Source organism: Lissotriton vulgaris, chromosome 8 (assembly GCF_964263255.1).
Source record: "Lissotriton vulgaris chromosome 8, aLisVul1.2, whole genome shotgun sequence".
NCBI classification, from domain to species: domain Eukaryota; kingdom Metazoa; phylum Chordata; class Amphibia; order Caudata; family Salamandridae; genus Lissotriton; species Lissotriton vulgaris.
The window spans coordinates 477,934,473-477,958,841 of NC_141696.1; the positions used below are offsets into that span (position 1 = coordinate 477,934,473).

The window sequence follows — 24,369 nt, forward strand, 5'->3', positions numbered from 1 at the left end:
AGTAGGTGTATAACTTAATTAACTATTAATATCTGATATTTACAGCATTGTGAAACTACAAGTCAGTAAGGAGGACCTTATAAAACAAGACCTGCCTGTTGCCGCTGTATTATTGAAATCAACCTTAATGCATGAGTCTCCACTGCCCAGCGTGCTGTGCCTTAGTGCGCATTGAGGCGCTGTGTGCAGGCACTCTCTGCAGCAACTTCTGCAATTAAAGAGTTGGGAGTCACACAGCCTCCCGTGCTCTCAGAATTCCAGGCTCCTTGGCCCGGAGATGGGTTTTTTAGTGGTGCTGCTGTTTTATTTGTGCTTTCAATGCCCAAACGTTTGCTTATGTGTCCCCAGAGGTTCTGGACACCACGAGCAGGAGGGATATTTTGGACTGGTTGCAAATATCTAGAGGGATTTGCACCTTATGTGTACACCGAGCCCACCAGACAGTACAAGCCGCCTAATTGAACAAGCATTTACAATGCAACGGTTTCGCCTTTGGAAAAGTTTGACCTATTGGCATTGTAAATGACAAAATTTGTATTTATGTGTTGGTTTTGAAAACAGATAAATAAATGGCATTGTCATTTACATTGCCAATAGCTCTAATTTTTCCAAAGGCGAAACCGTTGCATTGTAAATGCTTGTTGTTCAAAGCGGCTGTAAAATTCTTGGCCACTGTCTGTTTTTTAGGTCGAGCTATTTATAGCTCTGACATATTGTAGGGGAAATAACTCTCTTGAACAAGCGAATTCCTCCCAATGCATGTGATCTATTGAAGCGTGACGCTTCGCCAGTGCGCGCTTGGCCTCACTCACACCCCATATGCTCGTTCCCTCCCACTCACTCGCTCCCCCAATCCCAGACCACCAGGCTCTTGAAGTAGCTTTAATTACCCCAACATTCCTCCCTCGTGTTTGTTTCTTGTTTTATTGCTGAGTGGCGTTACTTTTGGGGCCGCGCGGCCAATGCTTTTTCCAACTATCTATATGCAGTCTTTATTTATCTCAATGAACACCGTTTCTTTGCCTGATAGCGGACATACACCTCACGCATTTGTGAACCGGAATGCACACACTCACTTTTATGACATTTTTTTACTCCATACTGTTCGCCGCTCTCTGTGAGGTAATGTTTATCTCACGATTGAGCCAGGACATCGGCGCCCGTTCTATGAGCCTGAGACATAGCAGCCACATGTGACATCCGCCTCCTCTCCCCACGGAATCATGACCGAAGTCTTTCCACTCTTGCGATCAGTTTTTTTAATGATAATTTTGAGTTTGGTTGTTCTTTATTCACCTCAGTGGACAATGCATTGTTGGCAACACTTTATTTCTGTGGAGAAGTTGCCAGCTCTGGAGTGTTTACTTTGTGTCCGAGCGTGTCATGCTTGAATTCAAGTGTCTCGCCATTTCCTCTGCTTAACTCCTCCTTCTAATAAAAGCCGCCCCGCCCCCGCAGCAAGTAATTGGTGCAATAACGTGTCCATTAACTGCATGTTGGATTTAAACTGGCTATTAGAATTACACGCTTGCATATTTGTAATCAGGCGCCCGCTACTAATTACAATATAGAGACAGAATTTTTTTTTATTGGACCAACAGAGAATGTACAAAGCGAGAATAATGCAGCAACTATCCCTGCATGGGTCACTTCTTCAGATGTAAATATCCAATATTATTGTGCAGACAGTATTCAGTGCATATCCAATATTATTGTGCAGACAGTATTCAGTGCTGGTCATTCAGCCACTCAACGCCACAGCATCACTCAACGCCACAGCACCACTCAACGCAACAGATTCACTCAGCACCACTCAACGCAACAGCACCACTCAACTCCCCACCGACCACTCAACGCAACAGCATCACTCAACGCCGCAGCACCCCTCAACGCCGCAGCCCCACTCAACGCCGCAGCCCCACTCAACGCCGCAGCCCCACTCAACGTCGCAGCCCCACTCAACGCCGCAGCCCCACTCAATTCCACAGCATCACTCAATGCCACAGCATCACTCAATGCCAAATCATCACTTAGCATCACAGATTCACTCAGCACCCCTCAACGCCACAGCACCCCTCAACGCCACAGCACTCCTCAACGCCACAGCACCCCTCAACGCCACAGCACCCCTCAACGCCACAGCATCACTCGGCACCACTCAACGCCACAGCATCACTCGGCACCACTCAACGCCACAGCACCACTCGGCACCACTCAACGCCACAGCACCACTCAACGCCATAGCACCACTCAACACCACAGCATCACTCAACACCACAGCATCACTCAACACCACAGCATCACTCAACACCACAGCATCACTCAACACCACAGCATCACTCAACACCACAGCATCACTCCATGCCACAGCATCACTCAACACCACAGCATCACTCAACACCACAGCATCACTCAACACCACAGCATCACTCAACACCACAGCATCACTCAACACCACAGCATCACTCAACACCACAGCATCACTCCATGCCACAGCATCACTCCATGCCACAGCATCACTCCACGCCACAGCATCATACCACAGCATCACTCAGTACCACTAAATACCACAGCACCACTCCACGCCATAGCACCACTCCACGCCATAGCACCACTCCACGCCACAGCACCACTCCACGCCACAGCACCACTCCACGCCACAGCACCACTCCACGCCACAGCACCACTCCACGCCACAGCACCACTCCACGCCACAGCACCACTCAACGCCACAGCACCACTCAACGCCACAGCACCACTCAACGCCACAGCACCACTCAACGCCACAGCACCACTCAACGCCACAGCACCACTCCACGCCACAGCACCACTCCACGCCACAGCACCACTCAACGCCACAGCACCACAGCACCACTCAACGCCACTATTTAACAACAAGGGGTGGTGAAGGACAGAGTTTCTGAATTAAGCATAATACTCTCACCCAGTCAAGAGATCAGGGCTAGATCCAACACCGTTTTTTAGCTCACTGCACCATCCCAGCTCAGAACCTGGCTGTATGCAAATGAGTCTGTTCCTGTCCCAGTGCATGATGGGAACAGGGCAAACCAAACTACCAAGCCAATTCTTACACTGGGAAGGAAACAAGCTACCGGGGACCGGTTTCTGGCATTTCAGCCGTCGTCTGCCCGGCTTGCTTGAATCCTGATGGTGCAATGAGCAAGGGACTCACATCTGAGTATACCCTTCCACGCTTAGGGTGGACAAACTATTTAACAACAAGGGGTGGTGAAGGACAGAGTTTCTGAATTAAGCAGAATACTCTGACCCAGTCAAGAGATCAGGGCTAGATCCAACACCGTTTTTTTAGCTCACTGCACCATCCCAGCTCAGAACCTTGCTATATGCAAATGAGTCTGTTCCTGTCCCAGTGCATGATGGGAACAGGGCAAACCAAACTACCAAGCCAATTCTTACACTGGGAAGGAAACAAGCTACCGGGTGCCCTGTTCCCATGATGCACTGGGCCAGGGACAGACTGATTTGCATATAGCCAGGTTCTGAACTGGGATGGTGCAGTGAGATAAATAACGGTGATGGATCAAGCCCTGATCTTTGGACTGGGTAAGAGTGGTCTGCTTAATTCAGACACTCTGTTCATCACCACCCCCTTTTCTCAACGCCACAGCATCACTCAGCGCAAACAGAATCACTCAGCACCCCTCAACGCCACAGCACCCCTCAACGCTACAGCACCCCTCAACGCCACAGCACCACTCAATGCCACAGCACCACTCAATGCCACAGCACCACTCAATGCCACAGCACCACTCAATGCCACAGCACCACTTAACGCCACAGCACCACTCAGCGCACAGCATCCCTCAACACTACAGCATTACTCGACGTCACAGCATTACTCGACATCACTGCATCACTTAATGCCACAGCATCACTCAACTCCAGCATCACTCAGCACCACTCAACACCACAGCACACCTCGGCGCCACAGCACCCCTCAGCGCCACAGCACCCCTCAACGCCACAGCACCCCTCAACGCCACAGCACCCCTCAACGCCACAGCACCCCTCAACGCCACAGCATCCCTCAATGCCACAGCATCACTCAACTCCAGCATCACTCAGCACCACTCAACACCACAGCACCACTCAACACCACAGCACCCCTCAGCGCCACAGCACCCCTCAGCGCCACAGCACCCCTCAGCGCCACAGCACCCCTCAACGCCACAGCACCCCTCAACGCCACAGCACCCCTCAACGCCACAGCACCCCTCAACGCCACAGCACCCCTCAACGCCACAGCATCCCTCAATGCCACAGCATCACTCAGCACCCCTCAACGCCACAGCACCCCTCAACGCCACAGCACCCCTCAACGCCACAGCACCCCTCAAGGCCGCAGCACCCCTCCACAGCATCCCTCAACACCACAGCATCCCTCGACGCCACAGCATCCCTCGACGCCACAGCATCCCTCGACGCCACAGCATCCCTCGACGCCACAGCATCCCTCGATGCCACAGCATCACTGAAGGCCACAGCATCCCTCGATGCCACAGCATCACTGAAGGCCACAGCATCACTGAAGGCCGCAGCATCACTGAAGGCCGCAGCATCACTGAAGGCCGCAGCATCACTGAAGGCCGCAGCATCACTGAAGGCCGCAGCATCACTGAAGGCCGCAGCATCACTGAAGGCCGCAGCATCACTGAAGCCCACAGCATCACTGAAGGCCACAGCATCACTGAAGGCCACAGCATCACTGAAGGCCACAGCATCACTGAAGGCCACAGCATCACTGAAGGCCACAGCATCACTGAGCACCACTGAAGGCCACAGCATCACTCAGCACCACTGATCGCGACAGCATCACTCAGCACCACTGATCGCGACAGCATCACTCAGCACCACTGATCGCGACAGCATCACTCAGCACCACTGATCGCGACAGCATCACTCAGCACTACTGATCGCGACAGCATCACTCTGTGCAACCATTCAACAACAACTGGTTCTAATATGTTCTCTCAATGTTTCAAGATGTATTACAAATGCCACAAAACGATGTTAATATTTTACTTCTGTTCTTGGATTTTCATCACAATAAAATACACTGAACATAATCTTCCCAAAAGGTTTTTACAAAAGTTTAAGCTATTGCCATTATAAATGACTATGATTTTTAATTCACTATTAATTATTAAAAAAAAATAAAAGCCATTGCTATTTGTAATATTGAAGTCATGTAAATACAACACATATTGCATTACAAATGCTATAGGTGTCACGTTTGCGAAAGTTAAAACTATTGGCATTGTAAATGACAAAGCTAATAATTTTGCTATTTTCAAAACCAACACATAAATAAAATATTTGTCATTTACAGTACCAACAGCTCAAACTTTCCTAATGCGCGACCTATTGCATTGCAAATGCTTGTTTAACATTCCTCACTACTGTGGGGAATGGGGATGTGAGCTAAATTGATGTTTTTACAATTTCAAATAAAGTTTGTTCGTGGTCCTGTGACCCATCTCCTCCTTTGAAGTTCGATTTAGCTTTAAAAATATGTTTTTCTATTTGTGCCTTTTTATTCACAGTTGCCCCATATTTTTGGAGGAGACATTTCGAAGACCTAATCACTCACTAGCTAGAAGAGCTTTCCTTTCCTCTGTCATATAGATATTCACATTTACTTTCTGAGATTTGAAGTAATTGTCTCCCCCATCATATTGTACCCCAGGCATGTTATGCACTTCAAAATCTTCATTTACATTTCTACAATAAAGCCTAATTAAATGATCGCTTCCACTGACTTTCACCACTACATTAGATATTATTTATGATTATGATCCTTTTTGTCTCAAAGCAATAGAAGAAAGGAGATGTCTCTTGCTAGTTGAGCAACTAGCCTACCCCTGCACTGCAGGCAGTGGCGGCTGGTAAGGGACGGCAGCAGGGGGATGTGTTGGGGAATGGGGTAGAGAATAAAAAAGTAACAAAAAAATAATAAAAGTTACCTGCTGCTTGTGCTGGCAGCCACTGCCTCTCTGCAGCCTCCTCGTCTCAGGGCAAGCACCCGGATTCCCAGGGTCCCTAAGCCAATCAAAGTGCTGTATTGTGTTTGGTCTGAGCACCGTGGTTCTGCGCTCAGACAGGAACAGGGAGCATGTTGCCCACCAGGTTGCATTATGCAGCCTGGTTGGGAACATGCAAAGTGCGCATGAATGTTTGGCCGGCCCAAAAGGGCCGGTCAAATTCATGCGCACTTTGAGTGGGCAAAGCACTCCTCCGCTGGCACCTGATCTGGCCAGCACTGCCAGCACCTAGAAAGGGAAAAAGAAAAGGATAATAATGAAACTAGTTATTATCATTTTCTTTTTCCTCTGCACTGCCTTAAAGCAGTGGGGTGATGCTCTTCCGCCTTAGCGGAGGAGCCGCTCCTGACTACAGAGTTCATTTTACTTCTCAGAAAGTTACTGTGGACCCCTCTCAGATATTCTCAATGCCCCCTGCACCTCTGCACCAGTCTAGACACGCTCCAGCCCCTAAAGCACACAGAACTCCCTCTACCTCGCCGTGCACGCAGTGCTATCTCCAGCCCAAATGGAACTATAATGTTCTCTTTGCACCTTGGACAGCAAACCTTAGGGTGTCCCTTGACGCTTTATTCTGGGTCTCCCGCACCACTGCCTCCACTCTCTTACAGCTCCTCCTTGGACAACACACAGCCTGATCCCCCATGCCCATTTTTAGGTTTTGCCTGGCGAAAGATGCGCTCTGTGCATCTTTTTCGCGCAGGCGAAAACCTAATGACTATGGTAGGGGAGACAGGAACGGCCCCCGTCTTCCATTGGCTAGCTCCATAAATGAAGGCTAGCCATTGGAAGACGGGCCTGTCCGTCAATGCCGGACCAGATTCGGGGGCGTTCCCGATAATTTTTGGCTTTTGGCTACGTCACGCGACGTCAGCCGAAAGCCAATAATCGGGAACGCCCCTGAATCTGGTCCGGCATTGCCGGCACCTGCCTTCCTGCTCCTGTTAGCGTTGATTGGTTGAGCTGCGTGGACGTCACTGCTGGTCGAGAGCCCCCGCCCATCTCCGCTCAGAGCGATCCGCGAGGGAGCCCACTCCTCGGGAAACTTCGCCGCCCGCCTGCCTGAGCTAGAGACGGGCCGCCGCGCTGTCCGCGGCGACCCGGAAGGGACTAGCCGGCCGGCCACCTTCCATCCTTCTGAGGTTTATAGAAAGAATCTCTTTCAAGCGAATAATGTATCACTTATTGTTAGTGCCTAATGGCAATGTATTTTGTGGTGTGCACTATAACGAACAGGCAGTGGTCCAGAGTATTAAAATGTGGAAAATAATTGACTAGTGTGTGTTTCTCTTCATGCTGAATTTAAGCAAACCGAACCGCGCATGCGCTGTGCATACACATACACAAGTCTTTCAAAGGAAACGCGGTTCACAGGAAACCAAGCCCGAGTTCACAGATGACTGTACCCGCCGAGCCTGTTCTTCTGTCAATGAATGTTGTAACCTCGTTGCCATTGATAAAAATACCTCCGTAATGACTAGAAGAAAGTCCTGCTAGCCAGTCCGGAGGTGACTCAGTATCAGCTGACAGGATTCAGGGGAAATGTCAGTGTGCCCTGTTACTCGCTGTACGCGTTTTTTCCCCTTGAAGATCACACGATTTAAGATTTTCTGTCACAAGGCAAGAAATCCCAGGTACACTCAGGGTTTCTGGTGTGATCTCTTTAAAGAGCACTACTGTGAAACCACATCGACTTTTTGCGTAAGTAACATCATGAAGAAATACTAATTAAGAAACTCGACAGCACCTTTCTTTCCGGATTACTAACCACAAGAAAAGAAACGGGCGCTGTGGCCTAGAGGTGGTGTTCGAAGAGAACATGTACCTTGTGCCCCTTCTACCAGCACGGCAGTACGTGAGAAATCACTTCAGGAAGATCTGAGGGAAACGCCGAGGCGGAGTTCCCCATCTTCCACTGGCAAGCAATAGAGATTTTTTTTTAAATGTTACTTTTATCAGGGAGAAAGGCGAAATAGACTGTTTTATTTAAGTCGTTTGGGGGTGTTTTAAGGTCGGATATGCAAAACCATAATCCGAAATAGAAGCCTCAAAGGCTCCCATACTGCCGTGTACTCAAGATCAAACAGGCTGGCCTCCGTGTGTTTTTGCAGTTTTATTTAGGAAGAAGATAGCCCAAAAGGCATTACAGTAATTTATGTGGGCACCAGATTATGTTACACAAGATCAGATTGTTTTTGTTTCTTTTCGGTGTGGGGAGAGTAAGTGATTTACCCAGAATCACAGGAAATTAGCTGTCCCGGGGACTGGAGCTTGGTAATGGTTACCCAATTCCAAAGTCAGCAGCACTGACTTTGAACCTTCCCATGCGTTCTACCTTATACCCTCACCTCCAAGAGGGCAGGTTTGGTCTCTGACCTCTCAGAAGCTTTTGAAAAGCCAATAGGTCTCACCTCTAAAAGGGCGAGCTATTGGCATTGGCAATGCTTTTTAGGTTTTGCCTGGCGAAAGATGCGCTCTGCGCATCTTTTTCGCGCAGGCGAAAAACCTAATGATTATGGTAGGGGAGACAGGAACGGCCCCCGTCTTCCATTGGCTAGCTCCATAAATGGAGGCTAGCCATTGGAAGACGGGCCTGTCCGTCAATGCCGGACCAGATTCGGGGACATTCCCGAGAATTTTTGGCTTTTGGCTACGTCAGCCGAAAGCCTGTTCTCGGGAACGCCCCCGAATCTGGGTCTGCATTGAGCCGACACCCGCCTTCCTGCCGAAGGAAGCAGCCGTCCGTCTACAGCCAGGGGCGCGCGGGGATTGGCCCCGCCGGCCGAGCTTCCGCCGTGTCATCGGGAGGAGGAGGAGTGGAGAGCAGGAAGCAGCCTGCGTCGTCTATCCCGAGGCTCCCGAGCGAAGGAGGAGCCCCGGGGAAAGAGCAAGTCCTGCCTCGGCCCCGGAACAAAGTCCAGGTGAGTGCTTTGTTTACCCTCCGTGCTGGGGCTAGGGGAGGCTCCCTCCCGCTACCTGTGTGTCCGTTCCCGTCCCCGCCCCCCCCCTCACCGTGTGTCCGTTCCCGCCCCCGCACCCTCCTCCGGCTCTCCGTGAGCGACCCTATTATGTGCCTAGTAACGCTGGAGCTCTCAATTTCCCCAGCTTCTTTGTGCTCAACCCTAGCCAAGTCCCTGAAGAATAGCTCCATCAAAGTCTCACTTATCAGAGAAGAACTTACACTAAGAAACCATTGGTGCAGGGAAGGGAGGAAAGTGTTCTTCCTCTCCATTGATAGAATGCATCGCTCTTCCACCTGGGTGGGCATCTAGACCATTTCATTACAGTCTTCTCCACAACAGCTGGACCTATGGGTACTTTTCTTCACAGTTACAGACTTCGGAGGACAAACTACGAATATCACTGTCCCTCCAGTGTCCGGGGTGCGCTGGGATGCGGGGGCTGGGCCAGGGTGTGCCGTCCGCGGCTGCCTGGTGTAGTGCGTCACTCCTCGCCTTATCTCGGACGTGGAGCACTCAGCGCTGCGTTTCTCTCCCGGAGCAGCAAATGCCAGATCGACTGGCTTTACAAATGATTGTTTTGTAGTGTAATGATTCCAAGTATAAGCTGCTTTGTCTACAGATCAAGAGCGCCACATGGGACTGTCAAATATTTTGCAAGATAGGATAATCAAGACTGATAACTCGAATAAGAAATGGGTCTATTTTGCGGAGAGGCAGTGCACGGTCTGTGGGACTGGGTTAATGTGGTCTGACTGGTGAGCAATTAATGCCATGCTGGCAAGCTGCTGTCTGCAGCTCTATCATGAATGGGCGGGTTTCTAAAGCACCATCGCAATCAACACCCTGGGACAATGAAGCCTGTTCTGCGCTTTGGAAGTTCGAGTGTAGTGTACGTAACTATTATTTGTAAGATCTCCACCTTCCAACCTTTCGTGCAGAGGTCTAGTAAGACAACAAGGAAGTAAAACTACACAGCTTAGGAACATTGGGGGGACTCGTCAATGTCATGGGTGCCTGTCTTATAGCCAAGAATCTATGCCATTCTCTTTACAGCAGCTGACAGATTATGGCCCGGGCATGATTAAGGCCACTTTGGGCAAGTGCCTTACGGCGCTAAAAGGTCTCAAATGAAGTCTTGGTGCTGGGGCTAAGGGCGTTTCTGAACGGCAAAGTATGTTTTTGCCTAGGCTTCGAAAATCACTGCACCAGATCAAAGGACATTGCGATGCCGGGCACACTGCCGACCTTCCATTGCCTCGGCTGAGAGTAGGGAAAGTCAAGCCGGTTGAGGTGTCTATTAAAAATAAATTTGTGTCACTCATTCATCGACCGGCACGCACATAAAACACCGTAGTGACTGGAGGGACTTCGAAGAATTACGCCTGCCCCCGCCTGCTCCCCCCTTCCCCCGTGTTTTCTCTCGTCTGAACTTCAGCAGGAGAGCACCGCCGGCCCCGGAACATAAAGCACGCCGACATCTTGGGAGCATCAGTTTTTCGGAACAGAGGGCCCCCAGCGCCTTCCTTGGCGCGGTCAGTGATCCATTCCTCCCACTACAATGAGGGTACTTTGACAGCCGCGTGGACCAAGAAATGCCTGCAGCCCCTTCAGATCTGCTAATGGCGGGAAGCTCCTTCTGATGGAGCAAGTGTTATCATTCTCCCGCATTCTTCTTTCGTTGCTTCGCTCTACCCTTCCCCCTCTACCCTTCCCTTACTTTTACCCATCCTCCGCTTCCTTTCTTCTTTTTCATCTTCATTCACTCTTCTCGTTTTCACTACCTTGCGCTCCCGTTCCTGTGCCCGTAATCTGGCCTTGTTACCTGGAAACAACCTGCCGCCGTCCTAAGGTGCACAGGTTGTGGCTGCGGGGCGTATGTGTCCAGCAGCTCAACACATAACGGTTTTGGTGTTTGCGCAGCATTTATATTTTTATTTTCCCTCCCCAGTCCTGCTGTGTGCCCCTGTTGCCTGCTTGTGCCTCCGTGTGCCCCTGTTGCCTGCTTGTGCTGTGTGGGTGTGTGTGGAGGGCTCTGTGTGGCTGTGTGTGTGGGAAGCTTTGTGTGGCTGTGTGTGTAGGAAGCTTTGTGTGGCTGTGTGTGTGGGGGGCTTTGTGTGGCTGTGTGTGTGGCGGGCTCTGTGTGGCTGCGTGTGTGGGGGGCTCTGTGTGTGTGGGGGGAGCTCTGTGTGTGTCATTTGCGGGAGATAAAGCTAGTGGCATTGTAAATGACAATGCCATTTATTTATGTTAAAAAAACATTAATAAAAATAATGTCAAGAGCAATGCCAATAGCTCTAACTTTAACAAAGGCAAAACCATTGCATTGTAAATGCTTGTTAGGTATTGCCTAGCGCTCTGCAAGATCTATTGTCGTCGGGTTGCTTTCGGAAGTGAGGTGGAAGCTCCACCCATGCTTTTGGTTAGTGCGCATCACCATTTATGCTGAACGCTTGCTTTTCATTGCAAGTGAGGCTTGTTTGTTCCCTCCCTGTCTCCTTTTCGGATCGCCCACCTGGACTGGATATTTTGCTCGCACACGCCGTCTCTTGCTCGCGCACGGCGTCTCTTCCACCTTGTTGTGTTTGTACTTCAGGGCAGCCGCCGCTGCCTCAGAGCCCCGCCAGCGCCGCAGAAGCATGGGCATAGTATGCCATGCCCACTAGGCCTGCCATACTGTTTGTTGTGTTTGTATGCGCTGCTCCCCCTCTACTTCTGGTTAAGCCGCTGCAACCTCAGAGCCCTGCCGGTACCGCAGCGGCATGGGCACAGCGTGCCATACACGCTCGACCCGATTTTGTTCAGGGTTCTCCTTCACAATCCGGGACAGACCCTGCTAACATGACTTTGGGTGCATAAAAGCCTTTTCTGACCCTGTTAACGCGGCACACCACAACTTCCTGTGCACATCATGCGCCGCGTAGCACATAGGTTCTATTTACATAGTTGCCGCACTTTGTTTTATCACGGCGCATGCTTGTTCTTTACTGCTTCCTAATTAATTAATGGAGGCAAGGCGTCAATTCCAAGTTCTTCTCCAGCACATGGACCAAGACCAGATTCATTGAGCTTCGTTAGTGTATCTCCTCTGCATACGCTGTGTTTCAGGTACTTTTGTTTTGTTTAACAATGTTCCTTCTTTCAACTCCCTCTCACCACTTCTCCGTGCTGCTGACACCCATTTCCCCACCCTCCCAGTCATGTGCGCTTATTTACCGGGTAGGCAGCTTTCCTGGGCCATAGTTTTGCAGTGTTTACAGCGTCTATCTCCGTGGTAGGGAGACAAATGCAAGTCCCTTCACTGTACACCTTCTGAAAGTGGACAGTACTTTTCAACCATACTTTTCCTTCTATGGCTGGCTCCTTCATGTTTCCGCTTGTTTATTTTGTTTGCTTGACGTTTTATAAGCCTTGAAACCACGTCCCCCCAGTATTTCTTGTCACACTCAAAGTTCATATCTCAACTCCGTCCGAAAATAAACAATCTCACTCCCAAATACACATGAACCATCTCTTTTCCGTCACAATGAGCAATCTCTGCAGTTTTTGTTTTCCATAATACTGCAGACATCATGTTTTGTCAAAATAACGTGGCTTGTGAGCATCTACCCTAGGTTTTATCTATCAGCGCGTTCTGTTTACTTTGGTCTTTTCCTCCCTTTCACTATTTCTATCCCACATCTCTTCCTCTACCTCTCCCTATATTCCTCTTCCACTCTCTCTCATAATCTTGCTCCCTCCCTTGCTCGCTATTAATCTGTCCACTCTTAAGTAGAAAATTAACATTCCGGTTGAAAACCAGCATTTGCAATGCAATAGGTCTCGCATTACTGAAAATTAGAGCTATTGGTGTTGGATTATTATTTGCAACGCCAAAAAAGCTCAAACGTTTACTAATGCGAGACCTATTGCATTGCAAATGCTTGTTCCTTTCAGTCTGTGAGAGTCAGCGGAGACACAGACGAAGAGACACACAAAAACCCTTCTGTGTGCACTGTTCACTTCCCAAGGCAACCATGGAATAAGGATAATCTAGACGCCCATAACAGCAGAATATATTTACCACATGCATATGTGAACAGGCCTTTTGATCTTCATCAGTGCTTATGTATATTCAGTTGATTTTCTAGCTGCACAATTACTTTTGCACATCAGTAACCTGCCATTTGTTATGACACGTTACAGCTGATTCCAGAAAGCCTAAATTAATTTTATGTATTAAAGTTATGCATTCTGAAATTGTATAGATACTTGCTATGTGTGTCAATTTAGATACGTCCTGTCATATGTAATGGGCAAATACACGTTGTTCAGTTCTTGTTATCAGTTTACTCCCAGACGTGGCGTTTTGTGTAACCGTGGCAACTTGCATCATGTAATATCACTTACGGAGTTATTTTCTCTTTGTTTCCAGCACTATCAGTGTAGTTTGGGCTTAAGAGCTCCGCAGAGCTTCCCTCCTGAAAATGGACATGAAAGGGAGGTAAGTCCTGACCTAGAATTGTGTACAGTTGTGCTGGAATAATTTATAGTCGAATGCTGGCCAGTGGATTCGGTTCGATACAATTTAAGATTACTGAATGAGCTAGTGCAGCAACTGACCATAATCCCTTCAGCATGTGGGTGTGGAGGAAGGGCTTCCCTTCTAAGACCTTTTGTGATAAACGTGAGACCATTTGCTTATTTATAAAAACCTAGTTCTAAATATCAGGGCAAATGTGATCTGGTCAGTCATAATCAGCACATGGTTAATCAAAATTACCTATTAGCACATACATCACAAAGAAGTAGTTGATGTATATTTCCTGAGTTTTACTTGGGACTGGAACGATTTTAATCACTTTCCTAACTTAAATGAGAACATTAGATGTGGTGCTTTTCTCCAGAATTAGTCACTGCAGCTTTAAAACCCTCGGTGCTGGTGCGCTTTGAAAGGGGTGTAGCATAGTCACCAAATCCCAAATTTAATCCAGTGCTTAATTCGTGCCGGTGGTTTCCAGTACTTAGCACTGGCAACAGAATTTTTTTCCTGTGCTCGGTACTGGCACTTAATTGTCAACACCACTCTTAGGACAGTCTGACGCATGGTAGCACTGCTCATCTAATTTAGAGATGAGCATAACAACCGTTGTTTATAAATATAATATACAAATAAATTACTAATCCCTGCCTCCCCAACCGTTCCTTTACCTTTGGGGAACTGGAATCATCTGAACTGTCGCACTTGCAAGCGAGAGAGATGGTTAGTAGTTGTTTTGGCAGCTATAACCGGAGCGATGGGTGGTGCAAGCTGCAGTGGCCTTCTGGTCAGGGCCCTGGCACTTATCATTTTGCAAATTAAGCACTGATGGAATCTGGAACATTAACATGAGTGGCAGACAAAGTGTGTGTGTGTGTGTGTGTGTGTGTGTGTGTGGGGTGGGGTGGGGGGAAGGGGGGGGTGTTCTCTCGAGAAAATATCGGACTGCATTTTATTAGTGAACACGTTTGGTCCCTAAACATCAGCTCATCACTTTCATCAACAACGCAAATGCCCTCCTGTCTCAAATGGACAGTCGGCCTTTATTGTACATTTATCAGCATCTTTAAATACCATGGATCCCCTTCATATGGCAGATAGTTTTACCTTTCTTTTGGGAGTTTAGCCAGCATTATGTTTCGAATGGCAAACAGTAGGAAAGGAATGGGTACCATTATGCTAAAGTAACCACTATGTAGTCGAGAGCCAAAAGTGTGTAAGTGACATCCACGGCAAGTCGAGGCTGGGTACAATTATGCCATGGTTATTCAGGATGTGGCCTAAAAATCCAGGTTACGTCATGACTTACCCTCGGTGTCGTTTGCTTAGTAGCGCTACGCGAAGTGCACTACGCACGCTACGCGAACTGCGTAGTGTGGTAGGGAAATGCTGTTTGCACTGATTGCACAGTGCCAAATGCTTGTCCGCACTGTGCAATCATTGCATACCGCATCTTGCACAGTGCAAGTGGCAGCTTTCTCAATGCGGACTGGTAGTTTATCATCGCGAGCAGTTGCGAGCATATGCAACCACTCGCGATGAGAAACCTGACCTCCCCGCGTTGAGAATGTCACCGGGAGGTTTATTTTCCACGCTCGCGATCAGCAACTTGATGTTGCTGATCGCAAATGAGGAAAAAGTCTCGCCCGGATGTTGATTTTGCTCTCGCACGGTCGCCAACTTGACGTTGAGGACCGCGAGCAAGCAAAAAATGCCCGCTACGTGTTTTTGCACTGTGCTACGTGCAATTCGTGTAGTGCGTAGTAGTGCAAACTGCGCACGATCCACGAGCGTAGCTTAGTACTACGCCCAGGGTTAGTCATGACTAAAGAAAGCCAGATGTTGGCGAAAAATGCTCTGTTTTGCGTGGCCATCATTAATGTCAAGGCTGGTCAGAGTTGTATTAAAATTTCCCACATTAAGTCATGGAGTGGACAATATTATGACGGGGAGACAGACCTGGGCCCGCGCGGCGATTCTGGTGTGTGGACGCGCACGTCCAGCCCGGTGCCGTGCACATCTCTTGCTCCACATTCACAGCGGCAGCCTCTCACAATCACGCGCGCACACACAACCACACTCACGGAAGCACACACCCGTGCACACGCTGGCACACACACACACACACACCCCTCCTCCCCCTTACCTCAGCACATCTCTTGTTGCACATTCACAGCGTCAGCCTCTCTCATTCACGCGCGCACACACAGCCACACTCACGGAAACACACACGCACGCACGTGCGCGCGGACACACACACACACACACACACCCAGGCAGGCACACACACACACCCCTCCTCTCTCTTACCTCACCGGGCTATTGTTAGGTCTCGCACTTTGGCGACGCAGTCACCAGCAAAGAGCAATCTTAACAGAGTAAACTTTTTGTGGATGTCACTTTAAAGAAGAATAAAACACCTTTACACAAAAACAGATGCTATAGTTTGGCTATTATCATGGTTTCCTACAAAACAAAAGTCTTGACTTATGCAAGAAGTTCTCCTAACATCAAGAACAGAGGCTCAGCACTGGGAAGTAGCACAAGAGTTAATCGTTATCGCTCCAGAACATGGACAATACTGTAAGCGGATGGTTTAAATGGTTCCAGAACTACACCCCAGGAACCAGAGGTCATTTATAGCAACAATCAGGAACAGAATAAATGGGGATTTTAAAATGAGGAACGGTGAAAAGCTATTTCCCCTTATACTCTGAAGCAATGGAGGTTTTGAGCATTAAAAAGCAAAAATAAAGTAATTTTTGGCTTACAAACTTTGTTTTTCTCCTGGCTAAATGACGACTGTTGAAATGTATGAAAGAACACTCTTCTCCAGTATTCAATCTTTCATAGATTCACATGCTTGTATCTTCCCCGTCATCATGGTGGGAGTCTTCCGGTAAATAATAACCATAGCAGTAGAAGAAAAAACTGCCTGAAACCATAGAGTAGTGAAACCAGAGGGTAACCTCTCCTCCTCATTATGAGGCCCAAACTAGAGCCAATCAGCCGCCAGCACCAGCCTACACCATTCCCAGCAGAGCCACCATACCTCAGATTTCCAACCGCCTTCATGTGAGAAGTGAGTCATTTCATCAGACTTATCATTATGAGGACGAAGAGGAAGTGGATACACCAGCGAGGGAAGAGGCTATGTCAGTGCCCATCTCTCTTATATCAGATCTAAGAAGCATGATCGACTGCTTTTACCGTCGATTTCCGGAAGATAATGCGCCCGTCTCTTCCGCTGCCACTGGGAATGTTTCTCAACCGGCAAAAGAAACACCCCTGATTCAGCCTCCTACTCCTCCTCCGCCTTCTCAGAAGGAGGTCCAAAAGGTTATCACAATTTGTGATGATTTGCATGATTCCGATCAAGAGGAAGAAGGAGAAATCACTGAAGATGTCTTGGTTGGGGATGAATGGGACCAATATATAGTTCCAACGTCTCCGGTGTCTCCATTGCCTCAATCAAGCTCTCCACCAGAGGACATAGCCAGTTTTCACGATTTAATGGAAAAAGCCGCTAAGAGATTCCAGCTTACTATGCCAGCCGAGGAAAGTGAATGTTTCCTTTACGACTTTAAGGAGTCCTCCAGGAAATCTGTGAGAGCCATCTCGATTATTGATCATGTCTGGGCTGAAGGACTCCAGTTAATGAAGAATCCAGCCTCAGTCCCAGCATCTATACCCAAGCTGGATAAAAAGTATCGCGCTATAGAGACGGCTCCAGCATGCCTTATTGGTCATCCTCGACCGGGATCGGTGGTGACTCAAGCAGCGCAGAAGCACTCCAAAAGCCTAATGGCAACATGCGTGGCACCTCCTGATAAAGAGGGCAAGAAGATGGGCGGCATAGGTAAATGTTTCGCAGTCATGGCAGCAGCGTCCATCAAAGCAACCAATGCAATGGCACTTCTGAGCCGGTTTAATAGACAGATGTGGTCTGACATCGCACCAATCCTGTCGCACCTTCCAGAGGACAAGAAAGAGGAGGCAACTACCATCTTACAGGATGGAGCCAGGGCAGCATCGGAATCCATAGATGTGGCAATGGATATAGCTTCTATAGCTTTCCGTCAGATGGCTGGGGCGGTAGCCCTACGGAGGCAAGGATGGCTCAAAGCCACATCCTTCCGTCCAGAGGTCCAGTCTAAAATCTTGGACATGCCATTTGATGGCGAAAGCCTCTTTGGTAAACACATCGACGAGGCGTTGCAAGGGATAAAAACAGATGCTGACACTGCTAAATCCTTGGGATCATTACAGCAAAATCGTTTTCAGTCCTTTCGTGGCCGAGGATCCAGGGGACATTTTCAACAGCAACGTTCCTCTTACCAATCTAATTGGTACCAACCTTACAACCAACAGGGATACCGTCTGTACTCCTCCAACCAGCAATATCGGGCTTCGAACACTGCTTTCCAGCAACAGGGAAGAAGAAAGTCCGCTGCCAGAGGGAAGCAAGACTCTGGTCGCAGACAGTGATGTTCCTCAGGCGCATCCAATACCGCTTCAGACCGACCAGTTCCACTACCTCTCTGTTTCTCCCGCATTGGCAGTCCATAACATCGGACAGATGGGTATTAGACATCGTTGCACAGGTCATACCCTGGAATTCTCACAAAGACCTAAAACCGTCCACCTCTACACAGAGTTCATCAACATCTGGCAGCTCTCAAAACAGAGATCTTATCTCTTTTACTGAAGGGAGCCATAGAAGAGGTCCCATCAAACCAGCAGGAAAAAGGTTTTTATTCGCACTTCTTCCTTATAAGGAAAAGACAATCATCAAAATGGAGACAGGTGCTGGATCGCAGAGATCTGAACAAATACATAAAGAAAATTTCTTTCCGTATGCTGTCCTTGCAGGAAATTCTTCTGTTGCTTCGCAAGGGAGACTACATGGTCTCTCTAGAAATGTTGGATGCCTACTTCCACATTCCGATACACAAGAAGTATCTGCGATTCATGGTGGCGGGGCGTCATTACCAGTTCAAAGTTTTGCCTTTCGGCCTGAAGTCTGCCCCCAGAGTACTCACAAAATGCATGGCTCCAATAGCTGCACATTTAAGGCAGCAAGGTCTCCAAATTTCCCCTACTTGGACGACTTGTTAATAAAAGGATCATCGTTCCAAACAACACAGAGATCTCTGCGGATGTGCATAGATCTCTTCCAAAGTTTAGGCCTTCGGATAAACAGAGAAAAATAATTTTTTCATCCGACTCGTTCTCTACAATTCCTAGGGGCAATCTTGAAAACACAGGAAGTAAAAGCGTTCCTATCAGAAGATCGAATAACAAAAATATTGAATCTGACTGCAACTCTGACATCAAAAAAGTTCACTTCCATCCGAATATTCAAGTCATTACTGGGGATGATGTCCTCCTGTATCCCATTGATCCCCAACTGCTGTTTGCAGATGAGACCGCTGCAAGAAGCCTTGGACAAGCAATGGGTCCAAGCCCTGGGATCCTTCGACGACAAGCTGATCATAACCGGTCAGATCAAAAGAGCAATGTCATGGTGGGGTATCAGGAGCAACCTTACGAAGGGACTGTTATTCGAGCCTCAGTCACCGAGCTACGTGATGACATCAGATGCTTCATTGCGAGGTTGGGGAGCCCATCTGCAAGACCTAGAAATTCAATGCCTTTGGTCTCCTCAAGAGGCAAAACTTCACATCAATCTCTTGGAATTGAAAGCAGTCTTCCTGGGCCTTCAGGCTTTTCTTCCCAGAATCCAGGGTTCATCGGTCTTAGTGAGAACAGACAGCACGACAACGATGTTTTATCTGCGCAAGCAGGGTGGAACGAGATCGAAACCTCTATCGATTCAAGCACAGAGAATCTGTAACCGGCTATTGCGTCAGAACATAACGCTGCAAGTGGAACATGTTCCAGGAAGAGATGAGACCAGGGCGGATCTGTCAAGCAGGTCATCAGACATTTGCCACGAGTGGGACTATGCCAAGTCCAGCTAAATCGGATTTTCAGCATGTGGGGCAGGCCGAGCCTGGACCTGTTTGCAACTCTAAGCAACAAAAAGTGCAGACATTACGCCAGCAGGTTCCCTCAGTAGGGTTCGAGAGGGAATGCTCTTCACCTCCGATGGACAGGGATGTTTACCTATGCCTTCCCTCCTTATCTCTTAATTCCCAGATTACTGAAGACAATGAGAACAGAACCTTGCCAGATAATACTAATAGCCCCAGCCTGACCGAGGCAGTTTTGGTTTACGGAGCTTCTACAACTGTCGGTGGAGCCAAAGATACAGCTACCAATAACCAAGGATTTGATTTCCATGAACAGGGGCCAAGTTCTTCATCCGCAATTGACCTCTCTAAAATTGTCGGCTTGGAACCTTTTGAGCACGCATTCCAGTTATTAGTTATTCCTCCGGAATGCCGTGAAATATTGCAAAGTGCCGCAGCGCTGTCTACCAACAAGACATATACTGCAAAATGGAAACGATTCTGTAATTGGTGCCTTGCTAATACAGTACATCCCTTAACGTCCTCTCCCGAGCAAATTCTTCCTTATTTGCTACATTTAGCCAAAACAGGGCTTGCGCACTCATCTATTAAGGTCCATCTAGCAGCAATATCCAGATACAGAAGATCTCCAGGATGCCCATCTCTGTGGTCTAACAGATTAATCAAGGAGTTCTTAAAAGGGCTATTCAGAAAGTTTACTCCTGTTAAGCGTCCTCCACCTTCATGGCAGCTTAACACAGTCTTGTCACAACTTATGAAAGCTCAGTTCGAGCCCATCCACAAATCGGAACTGCAATTCTTGTCATGGAAGGTAGCATTACTGCTGGCGCTCACATCAGCCAGGAGAGTAAGCGAGATCCAAGCTTTTTCTATTCAGGACCCCTTCATACAATTCAGGCCAGATAAAGTGATGCTAAGAACTAACCCAACATTTGTGCCTAAAATACCCTCTTATTTTCATCTAAATGAACCTGTGATCCTGCCTACATCTTTTAAAAATCCTTCCACGGCGCATGAAAAAGCTCTACATACTTTGGATACTGGCAGATGCCTAAAATTATACATTGAGAAGACTAAAAACTTTCGCAAATCAAACCAACTGTTTGTTGCTTACTCGAGGCCCAGAAAAGGTCTGGCCCTGTCACGTTCCTCCATTTCCAGATGGATTGCATCCGCCATTGTCTTCTGTCAAGAGAAAGCAGGAAGGCCTCTCAACATGAAAGTCCGTGCTCATGATACACGAAAAATGGCGACATCTTCTGCATTGCTAGCAGGAGTACCCCTTCCAGACATATGCAGAGCAGCAACCTGGTCGACTGCTCATACATTCACCAAACATTACTGTCTGGACACGGAATGGAAAGCAGATGCAGCCGTGGGACAGGCAGTTCTGCGACATCTCTTTAAATAAGGTACATGTTTATGAAATGTATTCTACATGATATGGTTTTCTCTTTACGCTAATAACTGCAATGGCAAAGTTTGATTGCTCATACCTTTGGATTCGTAATGAGTTCTTTTTAATAGAAGGAATTTATGGCACACAGCCGCGGGAAAGGAAAGGGGTCTAGCCTAGAAACGCTCTAACTACAAGGACTGCTATCTACTCTGATACAAGCATGTGAATCGATGAAAGATTGAATACTGGAGAAAGAACTAGTTACTTACCTGTACACTATGGTTCTCCAGTATTATCTTTCATAGATTCACATGCGCCCGCCCACCTCCCCGTTTCCATTAGGTAGACCACTTTTTATCTCTGGTTTCCTGCATAGCTCACTCTTGGGCGGTAGGAAATCTGAGGTATGGTGGCTCTGCTGGGAATGGTGTAGGCTGGTGCTGGCGGCTGATTGGCTGTAGTTTGGGTCACATAATGAGGAGGAGAGGTTACCCTCTGGTTTCACTACTCTATGGTTTCAGGAAGTTTTTTCTTCTACTGCTATGGTTATTATTTACTGGGCGACTCCCACCATGACGACGGGGAAGATACAAGCATGTGAATCTATGAAAGATAATACTGGAGAACCATAGTGTACAGTTAAGTAACTAGTTCTTTATGTCCGTCTCAGTGTCTGAAAAGAAAGAGGCGTCAACCCTGGTGCCTTCTTAATTCATAAAACTCACGCCTGTGTACACAGCACTGTCAACACGACATTCAAACAAAAAACACCAATACATGTCCATTGTACCTTGCTGTTATTCTTTTCCAGTGCTGCTTTGAAGGAGACTGCAAATCCACTTTCCCCAAGATAATCGGAGATGGGTGCCCGTAAGGGTTGAAAGGAGTTCCGAACGGGAATTTTTCAAAGACGAATCACATCGTAGTGACAGGAAACACCTTCTTTCTCCACAAAGGAAACGCTTAGGAGCAGCAACATCAGTGGAACGACGCACTGACGGCGTCTGTGAGAACAGTGTTCCTTCTAGTCCACACGTGACATGTCAAACCTTAATTGGCGCCTGACTGCACCAGCGCGCATGCGTTCCCGCGAGGCGGCAGCAACCAACCAATGGGAGACGCAGCTATGAGCGTGGCGGGGTGAGCTGACGGTTATCTGTCCTTCAGCGAGTCGTCCCACTAAGTTTTCCGCCGGCGCCTGTAAAGGCACGTCTTCAAGTGGCAGCCTGGAAAGTGCCTGCTCTACGCTCCTCCTCAGGTTATCATTCTCAAATCTACCCATCAGCTTTCAGGTGTAAGCCTAGCAGTTGCCATGTTCAGCTGGAGGGGGCAGCTACAGAGTTAAGTGCAGCTACTGTGAAACCACGAGCATTTATGACCAAAGTGCAACTAACTGCCAGTGTTATGGCTTATTGAGCTGAGTTGGTTCCTGGCCTGTAGTGTTTCGTCCTTTAAAAGTTTTGGGAAACTAGCAAAAGATGGTTGTTACCTCTCTTCGAAACCTGAAAAGTAAATATGTGCCACATTCACTTAGAAATATTTTAGGGCTGTCTTAATTGTTCTACATTAAAAGAGAGGTAAATATGCTATGTTAAGTATAGGGAATGCTCATAGGCCTGACGTTGGTTGTAGACCTATTGGCTCGTTCGCTTGTTTTCGTTGCTCTATTCTTAGATGGCTGACCATCAGGTTTTCCACCTTGCCAGTTTTTTACCGGCGAGACTAGTTATTTTATATTCTGGCGGGTAGATAAATGTGGAAAATCACAATGTACACGTGCAGAATGACATAATTCACAGTGAGGCGAGTCAATCCCTGATATGGGCATACTCATTGCGCTATGCTCTATGATGCGGTGGACAGAATCAAAATGTAGATGACTGCAGCGAACCAATGGATGGAGAGAATTACCAAAAGCCTTCTATGTATGATGTATATGTTATATGTATATTTTCAAAAGAGTGTGTCTAAGACCAGGCAAAGGATTTACATTAAGTGTTCCTCATCCATTAAAAAGAGATGGATGAGCCAACAAATTAACTGGGACAGCTGAGTAAAGGGTGGTCTCTGGCTCTCATAGCTTGTGCAGGAGCTGAGTCGTGAAAATAGCTGGCATGTAAATCATGCAACAAATATCATATTATGGTAAAGTGCGGTAGATGTCTTCAAATTTAAAAATTTCAAAATTATTTCTTTAACACATGGCAGCATTTCACCTTAGTACTGCTGATTATTTGCTAAGTATGTATTAAAAGTGCCCATTTTTAGGGCTCGCCTAATGTTGCAGTGCGAAGCGCTGCCGCTAGCGAGCCTTATTGTCATTGTGAAGGCCTCTCAAGTGGTACAGACCGGTGCACGAGCAGACACCGGTCTGTGAACGCGCAAGTCGCAGGGAACGCCAACGTGCACGCTCACTGCGTCACGCTCCTGTCCTCCCGCGTCTGTTCCAAGGCGCGCTCCAGGCCGACTTGCGGTGTGCGTGCTCCAGCGTTTTCTTGTTTCGGGCTCTTCTGGTAGGTCTTGTGCTTGTTATTATATACACACCTTCTGTGATGTTCTGTCTAGTAAATCAACGTCCCTGGCTCTCAGTCATTTTATAATCAATGTGTGCAAATTTCCAAGTGGCATTAATTAGTCGAAGGATGTTTTGGTTGCAATTTTGAATTTGTTCTGCACCTAGTACATGCACATCACTGCAGTTTCACCAAATGTTTTGGGTGTTGGTAAATGCTGTCTCTGAAAAGCATTATTTGAATAATACTGCTGGCCCTTCTCTTTCTGTACTCTTGCTTGAGCACCGAACCTGTGTCCAGTGTACGCGTAACATCGCCTCTCCCATATCACACCTTTTTTAGGGCGTCTGTTTTTGCAGATGCTCTGTTCAGTGTTGCAGACTGCGCATACAGCAATGGCAGTAACAGGCATAGCGATGAGAGTGGGTCTCCTTTGGTCGCTGGGAGATTTTCAACTTTGATTAGCCAAACGCTGCAATTTAGTTGTATGTAATGCACACATGACTCTGCTTCTAATCAGTAGGGATATCGGGTATCCATACACAATTCCAAACTGTTTCTGTTAGTGAAATGGGAGAGGTGGGAGTTTACATCTGGAGCAGTGCCCTGTGGAAATGGTCCAAGTGGTGCGATTTGCACTGGCAGGATTGCAAACTTTTGTATATGTAGGTCCTTCCATGCCTTCTTTTTGGACACACTGCACTGATTTTCGCCACCAATAACAACGTATTAACCCCATCGTTTTAAGGTGCAACATAGCAGAAACTGTTCATTTACCATTACCGATGATCTGCAACAGACTGCCCATGCCCGAAGTTGTTGAAATAAATCGTATTTGTTTTTCTTCTACGAGTGGTCATAAACTATGTGTGTTATGAGTACACTTGGCTTACCCCTAA

The 24,369-nt window shown here is 47.8% G+C and overlaps 1 protein-coding gene across 2 annotated transcripts in view; it reads left to right on the forward strand.

Moving 5' to 3' along the window:
• LOC147697203 (septin-10-like) overlaps positions 1–24,369 on the forward strand; it is a 348,351-nt gene that overhangs the window by 56,349 nt on the left and 267,633 nt on the right. For both annotated transcript variants that reach the window (XM_086934272.1, XM_086934273.1), the window contains exon 2: positions 13,458–13,526. In XM_086934272.1, coding sequence (XP_086790398.1) covers positions 13,458–13,526 — 69 coding nt within the window. The remainder of the gene's footprint in view (positions 1–13,457; positions 13,527–24,369) is intronic.